General features: G+C 40.6%; 1 protein-coding gene across 1 annotated transcript in view; it reads right to left on the reverse strand.

Moving 5' to 3' along the window:
* Nucleotides 1-20,394, reverse strand: part of nsfa (N-ethylmaleimide-sensitive factor a) — a gene marked incomplete at its 3' end in the record, with an annotated part of 50,917 nt that extends 30,523 nt beyond the window's left edge. Inside the window, exons 1-2 of the mRNA XM_080009016.1 lie at nucleotides 20,382-20,394; nucleotides 1,679-1,764 (exon numbers count right to left, since the gene is read on the reverse strand). Coding sequence (XP_079865142.1) covers nucleotides 1,679-1,764; nucleotides 20,382-20,393 — 98 coding nt within the window. The 5' untranslated portion in view covers nucleotide 20,394. The remainder of the gene's footprint in view (nucleotides 1-1,678; nucleotides 1,765-20,381) is intronic.
* Nucleotides 20,395-21,028: the final 634 nt, after the last annotated feature.

Genomic DNA, 21,028 nt, shown 5'->3' on the forward strand with positions numbered 1-21,028 from the left:
ATGAAAACCTTTTACTATAAAAGACATTCGTTGCAGCTTTGGCCTTTGTGGAGAAGGGTTTTTTGCATCTCGAGAGACAGGTACTCACTCTCTCAAATAACAAAGTATGGAGACTAGACTTCCCGGTTTGTCCGGTACGGTCCCGGTTTTGAGCTGTGTGTCCCGACAGATATCTATGAAACACTAAAATGTCCCAGTTTTCAACATTCACTACCAAATTGTCCCGGTTTTTAGCACAATTAAAATAATAATAATAATAATAATAATAATAATAATATTATACTTGTTTTCAGTGCTTACATATATTATAAAATGTATACAGGCAGAAAAGAGTGTACATAAAGATCCCACTGGAGCAGTGGGTGTCATCATCAACACGCCAACTCGCTCACGGTGAATTGTGTGCTTTCAGGGTGTGTGTGTGTATGTGTGGGTGTAGGACGGCGCTTCCTTTAGGTGACTCCGGAGCACCCTGCATCCGCCACCCTCTTCTCTTAATCCATAACAACACGGAGATGATGTTTTCACGTAGAACTGAAATTTCTTCCTTCTTGTGTTAATTTGTTATTGTTTATCTCAAACATTTTTCTGGAAGTGACCTAAGCTTTTCTTCTTCGTGTACTCTGAGGCAGCCGTTTTGCTGTTTGTTCAACGACTTGTTGGTGAGTAACACAAGTAATGCTGATGGAGCACGCAGCCTCAACTTTTGAATATTTATCTAATATTTAGAAATCAAACTCAGTTTTAAAAAAATACGCTGAGAGATAGAAAACAACTTGAAGAACATAAATCTGCTATGATCTAATTTTGGACAGAAAAAGGAATTTCCAATGTTTTTCACGCACCGTGTGACCAATTGTGCTGGGTTGGGATGTGATGGGTCATAAATTGTGATTGAAAAGTCTAGACCCCAAATATAAGACAACCCCACTTTTCAGACGAATTTCCAGGAAAAAAACCCTGTCTAATATTCCGGTCGATACGGTACATGTAAAGTAGAATTGTATTAGCTATTGTGGAACCACTACAGATAGAGTCATTCCATTGTACACATCAAAAGATTGATTTATCCATTGTTTTTGTATTGTTCTTTTATTCAAAGAGAGACTTTCTGGCACTACGTCTCTTCTGAACTACTTCACTGTAGAGCCGCCTGCTGACCCCAAAATCTCAACTTATTCCGATGTACTGAGCTGCCAAATGTGCGTTGTTATGTTAAAATGCACTAAGGCAATAACGTCCGTTACAAAAATAATGTTATTATATATCGCAATGTCTCGTGACTTCATCAAAGAGTCTTCATCAGAGTCTGTCTTTATTCCTTTGGCGTTAAATGTACAAAAACTTTAGTCACTATATCTATAATGCTGCCAATGTCAATCAAGCAAAGTCTGATTGGTGACCCTGCCCTCTGGTGTTTGAAGTATGTAAGATAAAAATCAGTACATTGAGTTAAAATCGTGATCCATTTTGGCGATCCATTTTCCATGTACCCATTTCAAATCATTCCGTATTAAGTCCCTTATTGTGCAGCTACAAGCTACTAAGACACCTACATCCTATCAACGCCGCTTTTCTCGGTGGCCGAGGTGTGTGGGCGAGTTGCTGGTGTTACACAGGAAGGGGTAAGACCTCAGAGAGATACAAGACAAGTGAACAGATGATGAGAACTACTCACTGTCCAGACTGCAGGTCCTTCTCACTCACTACGGCGCAGTTGGTCAGCGACAGCTCATCTGTCGGGCAGCGCGCCGCTTGCATAGTCTGCCGGGAGAGGAGAAGGAGAAGGAGGGGAGAGAGAAGGTATTGAGGTAAGAGAAATGAATAGAAGGTATTGGACCTGAGCAAACAATTCACTTTCAAGAGTGTCATGGTCCAATAATTCTACAAAAGAGAGAAGAATAGCGTTTGTGGAGTGTCAGTTCCCCTAAATCCCCTCCTATAAACCCATGAACAACCTATTCCCATGTGAACGTGAACATCCTATGCTTGTTCCCGTCAACCCCTTCCATGACAAGGACAAGTGAAGGCTCTAAGAGAAGTATTAACCCAGCAGACATTGACAAAAGCCAAGGGTCAAAACCGACTTCAGGACCGTTTGTCCTGACAGGACTTTGTCATTCTGAATGCTGTTGTGTTTGCTGGTTATATTGGTATTTGGAGAAAACAGTTTGATTTGAAATGCTTACACTTTCAACATACTGGTGGTAATGACAGCATTTGGGTCTATGAACTGTTGGTCTCAATAACCAAACGCTGGGATATTATTGAAAATGTTGCTATAAAAGCCAAGAGGAAAGGTGTGTCCCAAAGGTGGCTCTACCCAGCGTCCCTCACTGGAATTTCGCTCGGACTTGAAATCCAGTCTCAAAAATTAGGGCTTGACCTTAGGGGGGCTATTTGCATCACAGGGAGTGATTATTTAGTATAGACCATTAGGGGTTTGTACTACACAGCCTACATAATCATTAGTTATTTTGTATAAGCAAAGTCTTCAACAATATCGGGTATATACTGGCCCCAATGTATTGAGTCAATACATTATCTTGTAGAAAATATTTTCAAGATTTCTAAAAGCAGCTTTGATACACAGCATGCTAATCAACATTAATTTCCGATCTTTTAACTTGAATTATCAAAACGCAAATAAAATAATTTCCCAATCTGAAACGCAAAAAGTTTTTGAATTTCATCTTTCGCGTTCGGTTGGTAAATAGTTTGAGTAGCAGATAAGTGCAACTTATGAGGAGATTGAGTTTGTGATGGATTAGCCATTTGCTTTGCCCCATCTTAAACAACAGCTCAGCTGAGATCAGTGCGCTATGTACCGCGAGGAATCAAAAAGGAATGCCAGTGATTTTCTACCTGTGCAGTGAAAATGACACCTTGACAGCAATTAAGAGGGTGAAGAGACCCCCCCCCCCCACTCCCCCCCATCAAAGCATCACAGAAACAATCAGAAGATAAAAGCTTGCAGTGATTTCCAAGCAGCTTCAGTAAAACTAGAAGTGTGCAAAGCCAAAAGGCAGCAGAATGAATGTGTCACTGCTTAACTTGATGAACAAGTCAAGCCAAGTTAATTTTATTCATAAAGCCCTTCATTTACAGCACAGTCTAAAAGAGCTTCATAAGCCCATTTCGAATAGAAATCAATGGCACCCCGGAATCTTAACCCGCACCTGTGGAAAAAAACACTAGAAAACACAGCTTTAACCAATTAATAATTGTTAAACGTCAATCTAGTATAATTGTCGGGTTATTCATTCGATGTACTATGTGCTGGATTGGTGGAAAAGGTAATAATTCATATCACTGACTCTCATGTTACGCTACTGAAAGAGACAGATAAGTAAAGGAAAAAGGTTGATATTGAATTAGATAAAAATAATGTTGTTTTTTTTGTTTTGTTTTTTATAGAAGCGCGTAAAGGAATTTGGCTTCATCTTATCTCAAGCTGGACATCCCAGATCAAACACGTTCAGTGATCGACAGATTGTCACACTGATTTCTCTGCAGTCAATTGATTGGCATTGTTATCTGACTGTTATCTGACTTGAAGAAAGATTAGCCATTAACACTCCTGAAGTCTTTCCCCTCATCTGGAAAACGAGATTGGCCTCCAGGGTAGCTGCCATTGATGGGTTGATGATGATCACTGAAGCTATATTTCAGCTTTCGTGACATTTTACTACCTACAGTGAGTTGAGCTAAAAGAAAGAGGGAGAGATGAGAGACAGAGAGTGAGACTTTCAAACCTAGCATCATATTGTATGGACCCAGTGACATTTTCTCTTTGATACAAATAACAAATGTTATTTTATAGAAGGCTGTAATTTGCGAGGGAAGCTACTGAATACTGAGTATGAAACACAGCAGCGAGGTGCACTGAGAAATTCCGGCACACATTCCTGCTGCAGCCCCGGCTCCTAAAGCAACTGTAGCCATGGCAACTGCCTATCGTCCGCCATGAAGGGAGGGAGCTTCAGAAAGTGAATAGGGTGGTGCGTTGTGGCCAGAAACGACTATAGCCTCAATTAGCACCACTGATTCGACCTGGAGCCTGGAAGAAGTCGGGGTCACCCACTCGCAAACTGTTCCCGAGCATTCATTTTCAAGGCGCTTCGGAATGAAGATACTGGCCCCAGAAGCACGGAGCCATGGGAACTGGATGCCGCAATGTCTCTGCTTTGTTCTACTCATTCACACCCTCTCACTCTCTCTTTCAGTCTCAGTGAAGGAAGGAGAGTCTCCCACTGTGACATCCCAAGCATTATCACACCGTGCTTATTATTATTGCCTACTAATAGGTAGTGATGCAAGACTCGCAAACCATTTGTTTGTCGCAAATAATTTGTTCGTAGCAAACAATCTTTTAAATGAAAGTCGAATGATCGGATGTTTTGAATAGGGTCTTTACTCAGTGACTTGTCAATTGCCAGTACAGCCTAAACGGTACTGTACAGTACTAGTCATTCATGATACACTGAAATGGGATATTTCAACCTGCTTTATATTTTAGTCAGAAGACAGACCGGTCAGAGATCAGCTGCTGGTAAAGAAATGAGTTAAGTAGCATACAATTTTCCATAAACCTTCCATAATCCCTCTAAAAAATGTTTTAAAGCTGCATTAACAAATATAATGGATGTAAAATAACAGCTTGGAGATGCTGTAAATCCTCCTCCTTACTTCCACCCAAATCCACTGCAGTATCCAAAAACTGCTGTCTGATTTTGAAGGGAGGTGTGGTGTAAAGGGGAAGGGGGAATATTTGTGTCTATCTGAAACTCAAGCACATGCTGTTTTTAAAAGCTCTTTACTGTTGTAAGTTACAGAGTTTCACACAATCAGAGCTGATCTACAGGGTTTTCATGACAGAAGCAGCATGGGATGGGCTGATTTCTGCTTTTCCTGGCTGCGACTGTTCTCTGATGTGACTGAAGCCTTTTCAAATGCAGAGCGGGATGTGTGTGTGTGTGTGTGAATATATATATATATATATATATATATATATATATATATATATATATATATATATATATATATATATATATATATATATATATATACACACACACACACACAGTGGAACCTCACATTACGAGTGTACCAGTTAACGAGTATTTGTTCTGCGAGCCAAGGCTCGTGCGAATTTTTGTCTTGTTTTACGAGTGGAAATCCACATTACATGCGAGGTTCATACAGCGACCGCTAGGCTCGCACACACTCTCCTGACAAGCGTGGCCATCGCTCGCTCAGTTCACACGGATATCTCGTTGTGGAAGCATCCCTATTGTGTTTACCCAGTGTTTTTCTTTTAGTTTTGTGCGTTTTTTGCTTGATGAACATGAAAAAGGAACGCATGTAGTGTAACTGCACCTTTTCTGTTAAAACCCAGAAAAAATATTTTTGGGTGTTTTTTGGGACTTGGAACTAATTATATTTCAATTTATTTCAATGCAGAAAATTCATTTGTATAACGAGCATATTGTAAAACGAGCTTGGTCATGGAACGAATTAAACTTGTAATGCGAGGTTCCACTGTGCGTGTGTGTGTGTATATATATATATATATATATATATATATATATATACACACACAGAGAGAGGGAGAGATAGAGGGAAAGAGAGGGAGAGAGAGAGAGAGTTTGAGTTTTTAAAAACACTTATTTAACACATGTTGTATCTACTGATTCCAGTGGCACAATTCAAGACAATTCAATGAACAAAGCAATAAATACATAAATCCATATAAGTTATAATGATATAGTAATCATAATACAAATTAAAAAAAAAATTAAATGTAAAAAAAACACAGAGAGAAAGAGAGAGAGATGGGAGAGTGAGAGGGGTGTACTGCAGTGCTGGCATCTTGCCTGTACTCATGTACTTTGGCCAGTCGCAGCCTAAAAGGGGTTCAAGTTCAGATCAGGTTTTAGTTATAGTTATACCAGGCTTTAGAAGAGTTCAAATGTTACACAAATCTATGAAGCTAGAGCTTGTTTGATTGAAAACAATCCTTATGTATTCACATAAGCCATATATAGCCGTATGCCAAGCTTGCCGACAGCACAGGTTAAAAAATGGATAAATAAAAAATTTAAATAGTTCTTAACAGCTTCATCCGCTACAACCACATATTTTGGCCCAAGAATATATTATTTTTTCATTTTAAACATTTGACCCAGCTTCCTGTCAGATATTTAGGAACCCCATAAGGAGGGGGCCCCGACTCCAGGTGGGGACCACTAATCACAGCCCTAAAACCTACGAATAATGTAACTTCCAGCCAACAAACAATCACACAGGAAAAAAAAAATCTTCCCTTGCTAAAGAGTGGCAATAGGCAGCTCCAGAGATGATAAAGGATGTCACATGGGACAATATTTTGTGGCAACTGAGAACACGGCCTGAGATACCGGCTGCTGCAAGGGAAAGAGTCTGGCATGAAACCATTTGGATAGATGGCTGTTGAGAACCACAAAAAAGCATAACAAAACACAGTTACAAATACTGTTAGGCCACAGTGGCCAAAATGAGTGAATCACATTTGTGTTACTGTGAAGGCAATACACTACCGGGCCAGCTATAGCAGCTATAGCTATAGCACTCATATGCTCCAATCTGACACATTCAACATTCAAACGTTTCTTTTTTGACACAATTCATGGATGGACAGTTGCAGCAAGTCTGGTTCACCAGTGAAGATTCTGCCTGCAAGTTAAGTTTTCATGAAGGTATTAAAAAAACGTGCCAGTTGTCTCACGGCAAGACAGAACCTTTGAAGCTAAAAGATGCATTGGGAACAAGAAGCGAAAAGAACAGTATTTAGAGTTCATATGGCTCAGTGGGTGCGGCCCCCTGGCATGAACTAGTCACCATTTTGGCAACAGTTCGCAGACCTCCCCATGTCTGCAAACGGTCCAAAATATCACAATGCCTGTGACAATGGTGACCTTTTCTGGTTCATTTCTTCGCTGTATCTTCTTGAATATAATGTTTATTGATGATACAGACAAAAGTGTTTAGAAAGCGTGAGCAGTTCTTATCTCTAAGCTCCTTCTTTATTTGTAGCAGACTGCCTAAAATGACTCACCATAACTCCTCAGTTGGGTTTGAATACTATTACAAGATACAAACATAGAATCAGATGATGCTTGTTTTTTACAGGGTGACTTTAAACACTTAACACACTTCAGAATTTTTAACAAACCTGGATATGTGCAAGCCAGAACACCTGCAGGCGGAGATGAAAGGGTTACGCAATTCCATGAATTTTACATCGCAATCAAACGGTGCCATATTGTTTTACATCATGTTAAGTGTGATGTACTGGTGTATGTACTGCAGCGCATCGGGGCAGAGGGTGTACATGGAGGGTGTTGATAAAATGAATGCTAATGATGCAGAACCTTTACTCAGTAGACATGAAACAGCAGCTAGCTGGACATTCCAGTGAATTGCGATGATGCTCGGACTCAGTAGTGTACAGTGCATGTCATATGTAGAGATTGCATGTGTCCTGAGATGTTAGCTTACTAGCTAACAGGGCTTGACGGGCTTGTTTGGAAGAACTTAGTATCTAGCAGAATGCTAACTCTCCAATCAGTGAGCCTATTAACAGGTTGCTGGGCAAGAAAGATAAAAAACAAGTAGCATGGTGTCAAAATGAACCCACATGAGGATACGGATGGACTGCTTGTGAGATTAGAAGATGGACATCCATACATACCTTGAAAAATATGACCACCTTGGAGGGGGGGGCGACGTAGGCAAGCAGAGAGAAGGTAAGGGGGGAGGACAGAAGACAGAAGAGTTTTTGAGATGTGTTTGGAGAGTGTAGGGGCGGGGGGGGACTAAGAGCAGAAAGCCGGCCGAGACGGAAGAGCAAAGCTTCAGTGACAGGACAGAAGAATGGGATGTGAAGGTGCACATGCATAAACTGTACAACCCCAACACACACACAGAAACAATCACATTTTTAAGGCAATGTGGAAAGGTGCCAAGACAGAGTTACTATTTGGTTACTCATTTTTACCAAGACTATAAGAAGGAAAACCATCCCTCATACAGATTACTTCCCCAACTCTGCTCGTATGAGTTATGTGTCAGCCATATACAAAATGCAATGCTGCTATACAGTCTCATGTCTGTCATCCACGAGACTGTTTTCCCTCTCCACATTAGAGACAAAGAGAGCATTTTGCCTTAATGTCATGTCAACACATGGCAGTAGATGAAGCTGTTTGAGCGAATGAGTGGTTATAAATTAGTAAAGTCAGGTATGAATGAGTACCATCAAGGTGAACACATTAAGGAATATTGAGTTGAATGTCATTAAAACATCGTGTCCTCTGCAACTTGTCGACTGACCGGTCCAACAATCAACCAACCAAACAGCCAGTCGTCCGACCAATCAATCCTGCATAATTTCTTCTTAGAATGTAGTCAGCAATTCATTTTGCTCGGAGAGAAGATTTTATTCCGTTACGAGAGTGCGGGGATAGAGAATAATCGTGTTAGCTTTCTGGTTAAGTATTACAATGGTTGTTAAAGTCAGATTGTGGTTAGTTGGCATCAGCTAGCATGCTTAAAAGGGCAATGACATCACAAGTGTTAGCTCAATGTTAGAAGAAGAAACAGGCAAAGCCTTTCACCAGATATTTATATTCATTAATTATTAGTACATCAATTTCATTGAGAGCTTTTGGAATGCCAGTATGGCAGGAAAACAGCATTTAATTTAAGAAAATCAAACAAATGTCATTACATTTTCTTCATTAGCATGTATCAAATAGGGGTGTCACGATTCCAATTTGAAATTGAAAATCGATCGAGATGAGCGTTTGATTTAGAACTTCAAAATCAAAAGCAGGTTTCGCGATTCTCCCCGAATTTTTATGGGTAATATTGTCCAACATGGTCGCCATATTGGGGCGGTCGGCTCCACCGCTGCGCCGCATCCTGTTTCCCTCTCTTCGGCGTTTCACTATGTGGACAAGGCAGAGTGCGCCTTTGACCAGAATGTCCAGTAGTTCCACAGATGTGGTGATGAAAGTGGGAAATAAATCCGACCATCACCGACAGAATGTCCTCTAGTGCAGAGGTTCCCAACCACCGGTCAAGATTTTTTCAGGAGCGATCTACTCCGCAGCAGCAGGAAACGGAGTAAATTAAATACATCTGGATTTTTATTTGCTTTGTTTGGAGAAAAGATCGCTCTGATGGGAGCTGCAGGCCGTAATTTGCCTTTCACTACTAGCGTTCCCCTTTGGCAAAAATAGCATCTGTTTTTCTGCGCTTATTTTGGTGAGAAATTTCAAAGTAGTGTAATTAGTAACTTATTGTTTAGTATTCTTAAGACTAGTTTGAAATCAAAAATCAAATTAAATGGTGACCTTAAAATTGAAAGTTAAATCAAATTATGGATTTGGAGAATCGTGACAGCCCTAGAATCTAATAACACAAGATTGTTATTATGTGGATCGCATTTATAACAGGACCTTTTTGAATTGTTGTTCTTATTTTCATTTTAACTGATGTCCCCTCTGGCTTGCAGCTCGACAAAGTCTCGTCGTAGCAAATGACTTTCCTTGAATTGCTGTCATCTCCTTCAGTACCTCGAGTGTTTATTTGCATTTACCTGGGTTCAAAATTAAATAGACGTATAGACCTAACTCTACAGCTCCTTCCCGTTGTTTTGCAAAAGGCTTCCCAAAAATCAGTTTTTAATTTATCAAACGTCTTTTTATATTAACTGTTAGCAGTCGATCGAATGTGAGCTTTAACAATTATTGTAGTGCACACATCAGTAAACTTATTTCAAAATTCAAGGTCTCTGTTAGGTCCCCCGTCCCAGGTCGCCAAAATAAATAAAACAAAAAATACTCCATGCACCTTCATTAAATAATTTGTTAAAATTGTCCTAGTTTATATTTCTGAATAATTAATTTAACTTCTTTTTGGCAGTTCAAAAGCCACTTGCATTCCCTCCAATTCAAAACCCCTTGGCATGCTAAGTAAACCTTGTATCCCGACCATACCAATGTAATGAAAAGTGGCTTAATGCTGTATTTAGGGCATTCAAAGCTCAACTGCCTACAGCTAAATGTATTTTGTGCTAATGGCTGCCATGTGCTAAACAACCCAGCCACTCCCCGTGTCTCCTCGGCTTGCTGTCTCTAATAAAATCCTTCTATTCCAGGGTGCTCAACTAATTTATTCATGATGCTCTGTCTCGCGAAGCATATCCAGTGAAATGTCTGAGCATAACAATCAATGCCCGATGGTGCAGCTCTCTGACCTCTACAGGCCACTATGCGCTCACACACACACACACCCCCGCAGCAGGAGATGGAATGCCAAAAAATGAAAAAAGGTCTAGCTGTCTCCAATGAAACCCACAGTCAGATGCACAGTATTAGTATTCTGTTGACTTATCAATTTTGCATAGTCCTCGCAAAAACATTGAGTGCATTAGAAAGATAAATCTGTCCTGTAGCATCTCAACAGCGAGCGCATGCCACACCTATGGGCGTTATGTAACCTTTTCCCATATTCCGCTGCTCTGCTTTTTCAATTACGTACACTTTGCTGTGTCTGGATCACGGCCACGGTGTCAGGGCTATGCATGGGCGCTAATTACGGATGGAGGGAGACAGGTCCCGACCTATACCTGATCTAAGGTCTCCTATAGCCTCCTCTCCTCCCCTCCCGTGATAAGCAGACTGTGCTCTGCTTTGCGCGCACAAGCAGCCTCTTTCACTTTTATAGCGTCCGACTATGTACTGATAACACCCTTGGTTATTTACAAACAACATATTTTTTTATTTGACTAACGCTGGCGCTGATACGTGAAAAATAAATAAATGGGTTTTTTTTCTATAAAAAAAATAGAGCCAAACGATGGTGGGGGCAGTGTGCAAGTAATGTTATTGGTGTATGCCCGAACACCATGTAACACCGGTTCCCCTGATTACCGCAGCAACCCTACTTTACATGTTTGTTTCCAACAAGGTTTAATGTATTGATTTCGTTTTTATGGACCATATGACAAGTTAATAAGAAACTATTGTCATATTTTTTGTTCATGTTTCCAGGTTTTAATCAACCACTTGGATCTCTGATTGAGGAACAGATTTCATGTGTCTTCATCTGTGTTTCGGATCAACCCAACATTGCACTCTCCCAAACGACAGTAGGATAAATTAGGTTCTACTGTACATTGTACATACTGTACATTGTACAGTATGTACAATGTATGACTGAGTAATAATTACACGATGAAGCCAGGATGTTTAAATGGTGAGCTGCCGCACCGTCACTCAAGAGCTATCTTAAGACATTATTAACTCTAATATGCAGTGCAGAGGCAATTCATCTCTCCGCTTCACTAAATCACAGAAAGTAATTTCTTCTGCATTATAGTTTTAAACCAGGGGTCCTCAGCCTTTTACTTGGTGGATAGAGTAACAGAGCAGATCCCCCTAGATAAAAAAAAAAATAAAAGATTGTGTTGCATTTCAAGGCTGGCCTATAATACAATATTTATAATGCCTCATTAACTTATTTATATACTTTGTTATGATGCTTACGGTTACTGAGTGTTTTTATTTTCGATTAAGATTTATATGCGTTCATTTATTTCCGTTTGTAGACCAGTCACGGAGCGTACAAACTGTACAAAATTAAAAACGAATATAGAACATCTTCACACACATACCACTCTCACTACCAATAACTATTATTTGTATTAAACTGTCGGCCAATACTAAGTCCTTATCTGATCCATTACTTAGGGGATCATTACTTAGCCCTCCTCCCACCAGCATAATTACTTGAAGGTTGTGTAAAAAGCATGCATGAAGTTCAAGATTCAAGAGGTTTATTCGTCACATACATATACATACTTTCATACATATATGCAGTGAAATGTAATGTAAAGTTGTTGCAAAGCTGTCCAAAGTTGTCCTTTTATGTGTGTGTTTGTTCATATCTGTGTGTTTGTAAGGGTGTGGAGATGGACAGATACCCACCTGAGTGTATCTGTATCTGTGTGTGTGTGTGCGTGTGTTTGTGTGCTGTGCTAGCTGTCTGCCCTCAGCAGATCTCTAAATATAACCAGGGCTTAGAGCTCACAGAGAGGAAGGACCTGCATCGAGACAGCCGGGGATTACAGATATCACTCCAACCAACCACATCGGCGCTCTCCCACACCACCAGGCACAGATATACCTTACTACACCACGCACGTGTGTACACACACACACGCACGCACGCACGCACGCACGCACGCACGCACGCACGCACGCACGCACGCACGCACGCACGCACGCACGCACGCACGCACGCACGCACGCACGCACACACACACACACACACACACACACACACACACACACACACACACACACACACACACACACACACACACACACCCCAGTTGTTGTCAACCGGGGCCCCACGACTCCTAGGGGCTCCGTAGAGGTACTGCAATTTTCTGTCAAAATACACAACAGTTAAATAATTGTGAAAAAATGTAATATTGTATTTTAGACAAAAAAATTGATTGAGCCAATCATTAACACTAGAACAATTGCGTTTCTTTATTTCCGTAATTGGCCGAAAGCAGTTGATTGATATTGATATTAAACAGCATGTATAATATTATATATAACTCTACCCTCAGATTATTTTATCTATGAAAACAGAGAATAGTTGGATTTAACAGTTTTTTTCTACACACAGGACATTTAAGACCAGGTCTAAATATTGATATTTAGTCTTTGTCTAATATTTGTTCTCTTTAGTTAATTTCTCCAATTTGTTTAGCAGAACTGCCACCAGCTAGTCTCAACTATTCAAAGCATCCCTACAGAATAGATATAAAAATAACACACGTGCTTGAGGCGCGTGTATGAAACCAGCATGCGGTTCCCCTTCGCTCTTCGTATCGGGGACACGCAATCGCAAAGGATACCAGCTCCTCCCAATCAACTCAGAGAGGGAGGTTAACCGTGTGCCAATTAGGACGGCTGGTGCAGTTCCGGCAAAAATAAGTTCTGAGATGAACGCAAAAACCTCCAAAAAAACGGAGAGGGGAAGTGGGGCATCGAATTGAGGCCCTTGAGAGATTGCATGCGGAGAAGAGAAGGAAATAAAGAGGGAATCGAGTAGCTCTGCTATCGAGTGCAAAGGAGGGAGAGAAAAAGACAGAGGCAGAGAGAATGCAGAGGCTCAGCATTGTGTGTACAAGATTGTTTGGCTAGCTTTGAGAAAATGTTTCTCTTTTTATTTTAAGAATCCAATGTCTTGAGGAATGTTTATGAGACACCAAGATCGTTTGGGAGGTCATTCGACGACAACATTTGTCTTCTTTGTTTTAAGAAAACTTCTGTAGTCACATCAAAGAAATACTTTTTTGAGGGGGCTAGAGAGAAAGAGAGCAAGAGAGAGAGGGAGAAAGAGAGAGGAGAAAGATAGCACAGAGTGATGCTGCGATGAATTTCTGTTTTAACGCCCACCAGCGCCACAGCGTGGCGAGGTGACTGTTTTCCTCTTTGTTTTTTTTTTATAATTTACTTCCCTCAAGATCAAGAGACGCCTGGCTCTCTCACTAATGCAACTGGCCGATGCAGCGCAATCCCATTTGTACAGGACCGCTGAGACATCACATCACAGCCATTGCAGTTCACCAAATCAGCCTGAAATGGTTGTTAAACTGCCGCTGCGGTACCGTGAGGCTTTCTTAGTGGCCTTTCTGGTAGCCAAATCAAGGGACAATCAAGGTATATATTATTATTATTATTATTATTATTACTACACAGATGGCATTTAGGTTTGATATCCGGGCTCTAATCCTCTCTACTCTTGCGCGTGGTGTGAGCGAGCATTGGCATAGATCGGCAGCCTAAAAAATATGTGAGTGATGGACTTGGGGAGAGACAGCAAGGACCGGGAACAGCCTAACCATTAGGGCATGGACATGTTGGAGTTGTTAATACCAGAATTTGATCTGCATTCTCCCCTCTATTTGGTACGACTCCACAAGGGTTACCGAGTGCTTCAAAGGAGTGAAAGGACAGCGGTGTTAATCGGCGACATTGTTGTTGTTATTGTGTCGGGCTGCGAGGATAACCGCATTACCGCAAATATCGCGGTCACGTGACGTCACCAACTGTATGTGAATTTTTTTTTGTCATGTTCTACTTTTAATCTCCCAAACGTTAGATACTAGGATGGGTAAATGCAGAGAACTGACTTCCCCATCGTGATGAATAAAGTATACATTATTATTATTATTATTATTATTATTATTATTATTATTATTATTATTATTAATAATAATAATAATCATAATAATATTATTATTACTGGTATTAGTAGTCCCCTATTGTTTTTTTAGATGTTATCATTTAACATCTTCCAGTATCACATTATTATGAAATAAATATGTCATGATATTGTTATCCAAACAGTAATTAAGAAGATATGAGCTTGTTAGTTGAGGTCTGAAATAGAACTGATTCGCAATGATTGCAATGATTACATAATCACCTGATCACAATTATCGGATCTGACGATCTCCGATCATTTTGTAAAATCTTCAGACTTCAATCATTCAAGTTGTCAAATGTCAAGGCAATTATCAACAGATGTGAGAAATATGACAATAAATATAATAATGTCAATTGAGCTTGTTTTAATCAGTTGGGTTGAGGAAAATTTACTGTCCTGACCTGAATTTTTACTGTATGTTCCAATGTTCAATGTCAAGAAATGGCTGCTGTGCAACAGATAAACATGTTCATTACAGGCATATACTATGTTAGGACCAGGATGAACAAAAAGTAATTATGATTAAACTTAGTCACAATTATTGTGGAACAATTAATCAGCAACTTAAATGCCATGATGACCATGTTTAGCCATCGTGACTGAATATATTGATATGCATATGAAGGATATGCTACCATTTTAATAAGTGCTCTTTAGAATTGTCTGATATCGATGTACAGTAGAACTTCACAAATACAAACTTAAGTCATCCGGACATAGTGGTCAACTGAACCAGCATTTTCCCTTTTCGTGCAAACTATATCGGTCAGTTGCGAAGCAATGGTGGCTACAGACCACAAAATAATATGTATATCACCTTTTATGACTCCCCGTTAATGCATCTGACAGGATTTGTGTTGGATATTCTGATGTTTTTTTGTGATCGAATTTAAATTTCTAACGGCTCTGTTTGACTGCCCTATATGCACCTGAAAGAACTCTTTAATAAAGGCAAAGTTTATGCACACAGGCTGCAGTTAAACAATAAAATGTTGAGAGATTTGTTACTGTATTGATTTTATGTTCATGGATCATACTGGTAGTATACAATGAAGCATACAGTATGCATGTGTTTATTATCCACTTGATTTAGGGACGGTTCAGTCTCCTGACCTGTTCTCTTCCTGTGGTGGGTTCAGCTAAATAAGCTTCTACTGGAGTATATGATGTGGAAAGAAAATGCATCCTCTCATCCCATGGGAGACTCCAACGTCTTAGAAGTTCCCAATGAGAACGGCTATTTGGCACAGCCAGTCCGAGTGCTCCCCAACAACAGAACAAGGTTTTTTTGACACTTCAAGAGGTGTTCACTGCACTGATTTTTTCCGCTGTTCATAGAATCTAGTGTATTTGGGTAGTTTTGTCTTCACAGTGCTAGCTTTTACTCTGGCCACCTTGTCTCTATATAAACCACCTCACATTATCTTATCATGTATAACTTTTAATGCAAGATGAGTTGGCTTACCATTGGTTATTGCCATTGATCAGAGACTAAACATTCCCAGATGCATCTCAAGCTCTATCACAAATATGCATTAGCCGATCTTCTTAGCCCTTAGCGATATTAATACGCTAATATATTGTATTAAGACACATTAGCATGAGAAAAATCTTGACTAAATAGCCAAGCAGTGGCCTCTTTATTGAATGAAACCATTTTTTATATTTTTGTACGGTCATTTGATACTGAACAAAAATAAATGTTGATTTTTATAGGTTTTAAATGTTATAGGTTCGAGCCTATGTTGGGCAAGGAGCCGATGCATTCGGGCAACTTCTACAGCTGAAATAAAAGAGGGAATACAAGCGCTGACAGGTAGGTGCTTTAGCAGGCAAGCAAAATCTTATCCATCTAAATAGAACAGCAGCTATGTCACAGTGCTGCCTTATCGTTCTCTGTGGACTCCGAATAAATGTAACGAAAACAGCGCTTGGTCACATGAACGACTCTCATGAGTAGGGCTGGATATTGTTAAAAAAAATTACAATACCAGTACCAATACCAGTCCCCTTAAAGTGATATCGATACCAATAGAGTACTTAATTCAATACCTTTCTTTTCTACTATACCCATCGTGTGAATAGTAGCATTCAGTTGCCTAAAAAATTGAGTTTGAAGACAAAAATCAAAGTTGGTTTGTAGCTGCTGCGGTAGTGGTCCAATCACACGTTGCATTAAACTAAAGAATGCTTGCGGTGATGCGAGGCAAAACCATACAAATAGTAATGTTTTCTAGATCTAGGTACAAAGAATAATTCGAAGAAGAATTTCGATACTACTTGGTATTGGGATATTGAGGTCGATACCTTAAAGGTATTGAGCACCAGCCCTACTCATTAGACTGGTTACTTTGAGAATATTGATGGAATATTCTCTCTCCATTTCTCTCTTCCACACACTAACGTGGTCTTTGACCTACATTATTATGGATTCCTTGACCCTGAATTTTGCTGCAGGGATTAAGTCTCATCTTATCCGATCCAGTTGGACAACACCATCCCCAGAATCACCACTACTACTACATCACGACTAATCAACTGTTGTCCATCCGTTTAATTTATTAGTATGGTATTCACGTTCTCTTTCTCTCTCGCTGTTTTGAACGATGTCCGACGTGCAGTGTAGAAACTGTCAGGACATGCAGTCTTTTTTCACTCTTATCTCAGATGACATGCTGTGCCCCACAACACCACACACTCTTTTGGACTCAGGGTGAAGTAATGTCACAGCGATGGTGAAGACTGTGTATACGTGTATGTGTTTGTGTGTGTGTGTGTGTGTGTGTGTGTGTGTGTGTGTGTGCGTGCGTGCATGTGTGTAGCTGTAGGGGCAGTGAACAACACGCCAGTTGTCACCGTTGACTCATGCTGCCCGACCAAACAGAGATAGTACCCAACAAAACGCTGTCGATTTGCACAAACAGCGACACAAATGAAAAATTGAACACATTGGCTGGCTGAAGGAAAGGGTGTTGCGTGTTTTTAAATTCACTAGGCTCTCTTCCCGATTTCAGAAGCCAAAATAAAGGTTATATTAGCATTGATTAGGATAGTGGATCTGAATTATTCTGCCATTTTCATGTCTGCTTTTGAAACAGCTTTTTTTTGTTACCGGCTCTATTAAATGTGGCCGAGGCCAAAAGGGAATGATTTTAATTAGCAAGACTAAAATAATAAATAGGTAGACCATTATAGACTGCATCCACATAAACTGTTGTCCTGTGATTGATTTTGAATTCTCAATTAAAACATGTGTAGCACTGCAACCCTGGCCTATGAATGGGAGAAACAATTTTGTAGATCATATAAAGCAGTAATAAAATGGTGTGTGTCCTACCCTAGACAGTTTGTATGGTGTGTGTGGTGTGTGTGTGTGTGTGTGTGTGTGTGTGTGTGTGTGTGTGTGTGTGTGTGTGTGTGTGTGTGTGTGTGTGTGTGTAGCGTCCTGTTTTGGGTTGAGCTGCATGTGTCTTGGCATGAGTCTCTGCAATAAGCCTTTGCCTTTGCAGTTTATTCATTCATATTTCGGATTAGGACAATTCTAAATGTACAAGTCAAAATCTGGTCCGAGGCTTTGTCAAGCCTGTGTAAATCCATTGTGATACACAAATAAACACGGTATTACTCTTGGTAGTGCTATACTGTGAATTGTGGTGTGTGATGCGAAAAATATCTGACTGAGAAAGTGACAAGTTGATTATCTTGCATCATTATCTTACCATATGAATCTTCTCCCCGAATACACAATGTGTCTCTATATGTTTCTTAATCATAAGACAACTAATGCATTCACTTCCTGGCATTGAGCAGTCTCTACCTCTGTGGCGTATCTATAGTACTATCGGCCCTTGGGGGAGTTAATGAAGACAGCCCATTTGTTTTTCGTAAAAGAAATGATGATGATGTGAAGGAATGCGCTGTCATCCACTGCGCTGCTGACCAAGAGGGCTCTGTGGGGCATGTGCAAGGGCACGCAGTTAGAACAGTATTGTGCAGCTAATTAACAAACCGCTGCTGTCGTAGCTTTTCTGCCTCTGCTTTGTGCCTTACGGATAGCGATTTTATCCCTTTGATGACAAACTCATTGTATCCTTAATTCAATGTGGGATTGTACAAGGTAAAAGCCACAGTACTGTACCATCGCAAGGGCTAGGTTGCTCATTCAGGGTGTCCGTAACAGAACCAGGACTATCCACTGTGAAGATGGAGAGCAGTCCTCTGACAGGATAGAACCTTCCTCTCCTACTGTTTTACGCCCTGCAACTCAAAGTGGTGGCGACCGTGGAGGTAGAATCGGCCGAATATTCAAGGGGGGCAGGACCTTAAGAGAAGAGGTTGCTTTGTTTCAGAGGTTTACAGAACCATTGATGAAGAGAACACGGGGGAGACACGCTCCAGGGATTTCAGCGTTACGTCACCTGGTCTGGGGGAGTTGGAGGGGGTGAGTGGGTGGTCCCACCAGGAAGAGATGGAGGACATTGCCGGGGTAAGTAACAATGCAACTGAGCTGCAACGCCTCACTGCAACGCCTCACTGCAGCGCCTCACTGCAGCGCCTCAGAACATTTAAAATGGGGTGGGGCCACACACCTGTAGCACGGCTGAATTTCAGGGTACAACAGTGTACAGTTGTATAATTGTAAAGAGATCATAGGACTCACATGCAATCAATGCATCTTTATCAAATCTAGTTATTGCCAAGTTACAGGGATGCGGATGGAGCTCAATAGCCATCACTTGGTGGCTCCACTGACATCACACTAGTAAGCAGCATTACAACACATGTATAGACACCTGGAAGCTGTCCTTCAGGATGTCTGTGTGTACGATATGTACTGCACTCCATTATAGCCGATAGTGAGTGAAAAAATCATTGTTATTGTCTGTCACCATTGATTTGCACCTCGATTTGGGGAGTAGCGATTCCAATGCCGAATGCCACCAATAAGTATGCATATTTTCCTAGATTTCTGTTGCATAACATTGGCACAATGTCAAAAGTGTTACATGTTAGTGGGATGAGCTTCCGGCATAATTCTTCATCTGTTGTCCTCTCACAGTATGAATATGCATTATTACTCCATTAATTTGATCACTGTCTGTCACTGTCCACTAAAAGCTTATATAACTATTGCGCTGTTGTTTAGAATTCTGAAAAATTCTATCCATTTACGAATACAATGCTTATTTGTTTTCACTCTTCACATTTGAATTGATCATAAATGAATTATAAATCACTATGTGTCAATGATAAGATGCAATGCAATGGAAAGAGAGATGAGCCAAAAACCCTGCATTGAAACCACGCAGGTTCCTTGTTATGCTGCCTGAAGTCAGAGGGGGAAATTTCCCAGCTTTCCATTTGATAATAACAAGTAATCAGAAAAAAAACCCTTTAGCTGAAGATAATTGACGAGGAAGCAATGGACCTTCCTTTCATTACCACATTTATTTTGGTTCACACGTAATAAAACAGATTCTTATAGCAGATTGTAGTTAAGATTGTAAATAATGGAGCAATACATTGGTTTGGTAGGAGTGGCATGGCTGATGAGAGAGCAACATTTGCTACTCTACTCCACTAGACTACTCTACTCTATGCTTTTTGCTGAGTGTCCCTCCGTCTGTCCATTCTATTTCAATGGTGCATGAGGGGCGCTGCGCTGAAGGACATCCAGAACCTTGGATTAACAAATCACCCAGCTAATGCAGTAGCAGGGCTAGCTCCCTGCTAGCCTGGATGACGGACTGTTTATGCAGCCCTACGGGGTGGGGGGCGGGGGGGGGAGGGTGCTTGAGGCACACGTTGCGAACCTTGTGTGAAATAATTGGAGAAAATGCTGCACTTGAGAGGATTCCGACGCTACGACATTGCAGGTGCTTAACGCTCCTCCGAGGACCGATGCCCGCCGCACAGCATCCCGCTCTACGGTCAAACGAGGGGCGGTGCTTTGATGTTTTTATGTACGATTATTTATGGAAGGGAACTTAACACGGATGAAATCAAACAGAAAATACATTAAGAATGAGTCAAATACGTCTTACCCGGGCCGCCATCTTCGCGTGTGTCGCAGCTCGGGCCGGGGTGGAGGAGGTGTCGGGGACTGACGGAGCAGCCGCAGCGCTCTGCTTTATAAGCGGCGGAGAGCGCGCGGCGCGTCACGGACGGCGGGTTGGCAGCGCACGCTGCTCTGATTGGTTGCTTGGAGGGCGCGAGAACGCGACTGCAATTCCACCGAATAGCTGCGCAGCGCTGCTTTGCATCTATCTATCTATCTATCTATCTATCTATCTATCTATCTATCTATCTATCTATCTATCTATCTATCTATCTATCTATCTATCTATCTATCTATCTATCTATCTATCTATCTATCTATTTATCTATCTATCTATCTATCTATCTATCTATCTATCTATCTATCTATCTATCTATCTATCTATCTATCTATCTATCTATCTATCTATCTATCTATCTATCTATCTATCTATTTATCTATCTATCTATCTATCTATCTATCTATCTATCTATCTATCTATCTATCTATCTATCTATCTATCTATCTATCTATCTATCTATCTATCTATCTATCTATCTATTTATCTATCTATCTATCTATCTATCTATCTATCTATCTATCTATCTATCTATCTATCTATCTATCTATCTATCTATCTATCTATTTATCTAT

Source organism: Zeus faber, assembly GCF_960531495.2.
Source record: "Zeus faber genome assembly, chromosome: 11".
NCBI classification, from domain to species: Eukaryota; Metazoa; Chordata; class Actinopteri; order Zeiformes; family Zeidae; genus Zeus; species Zeus faber.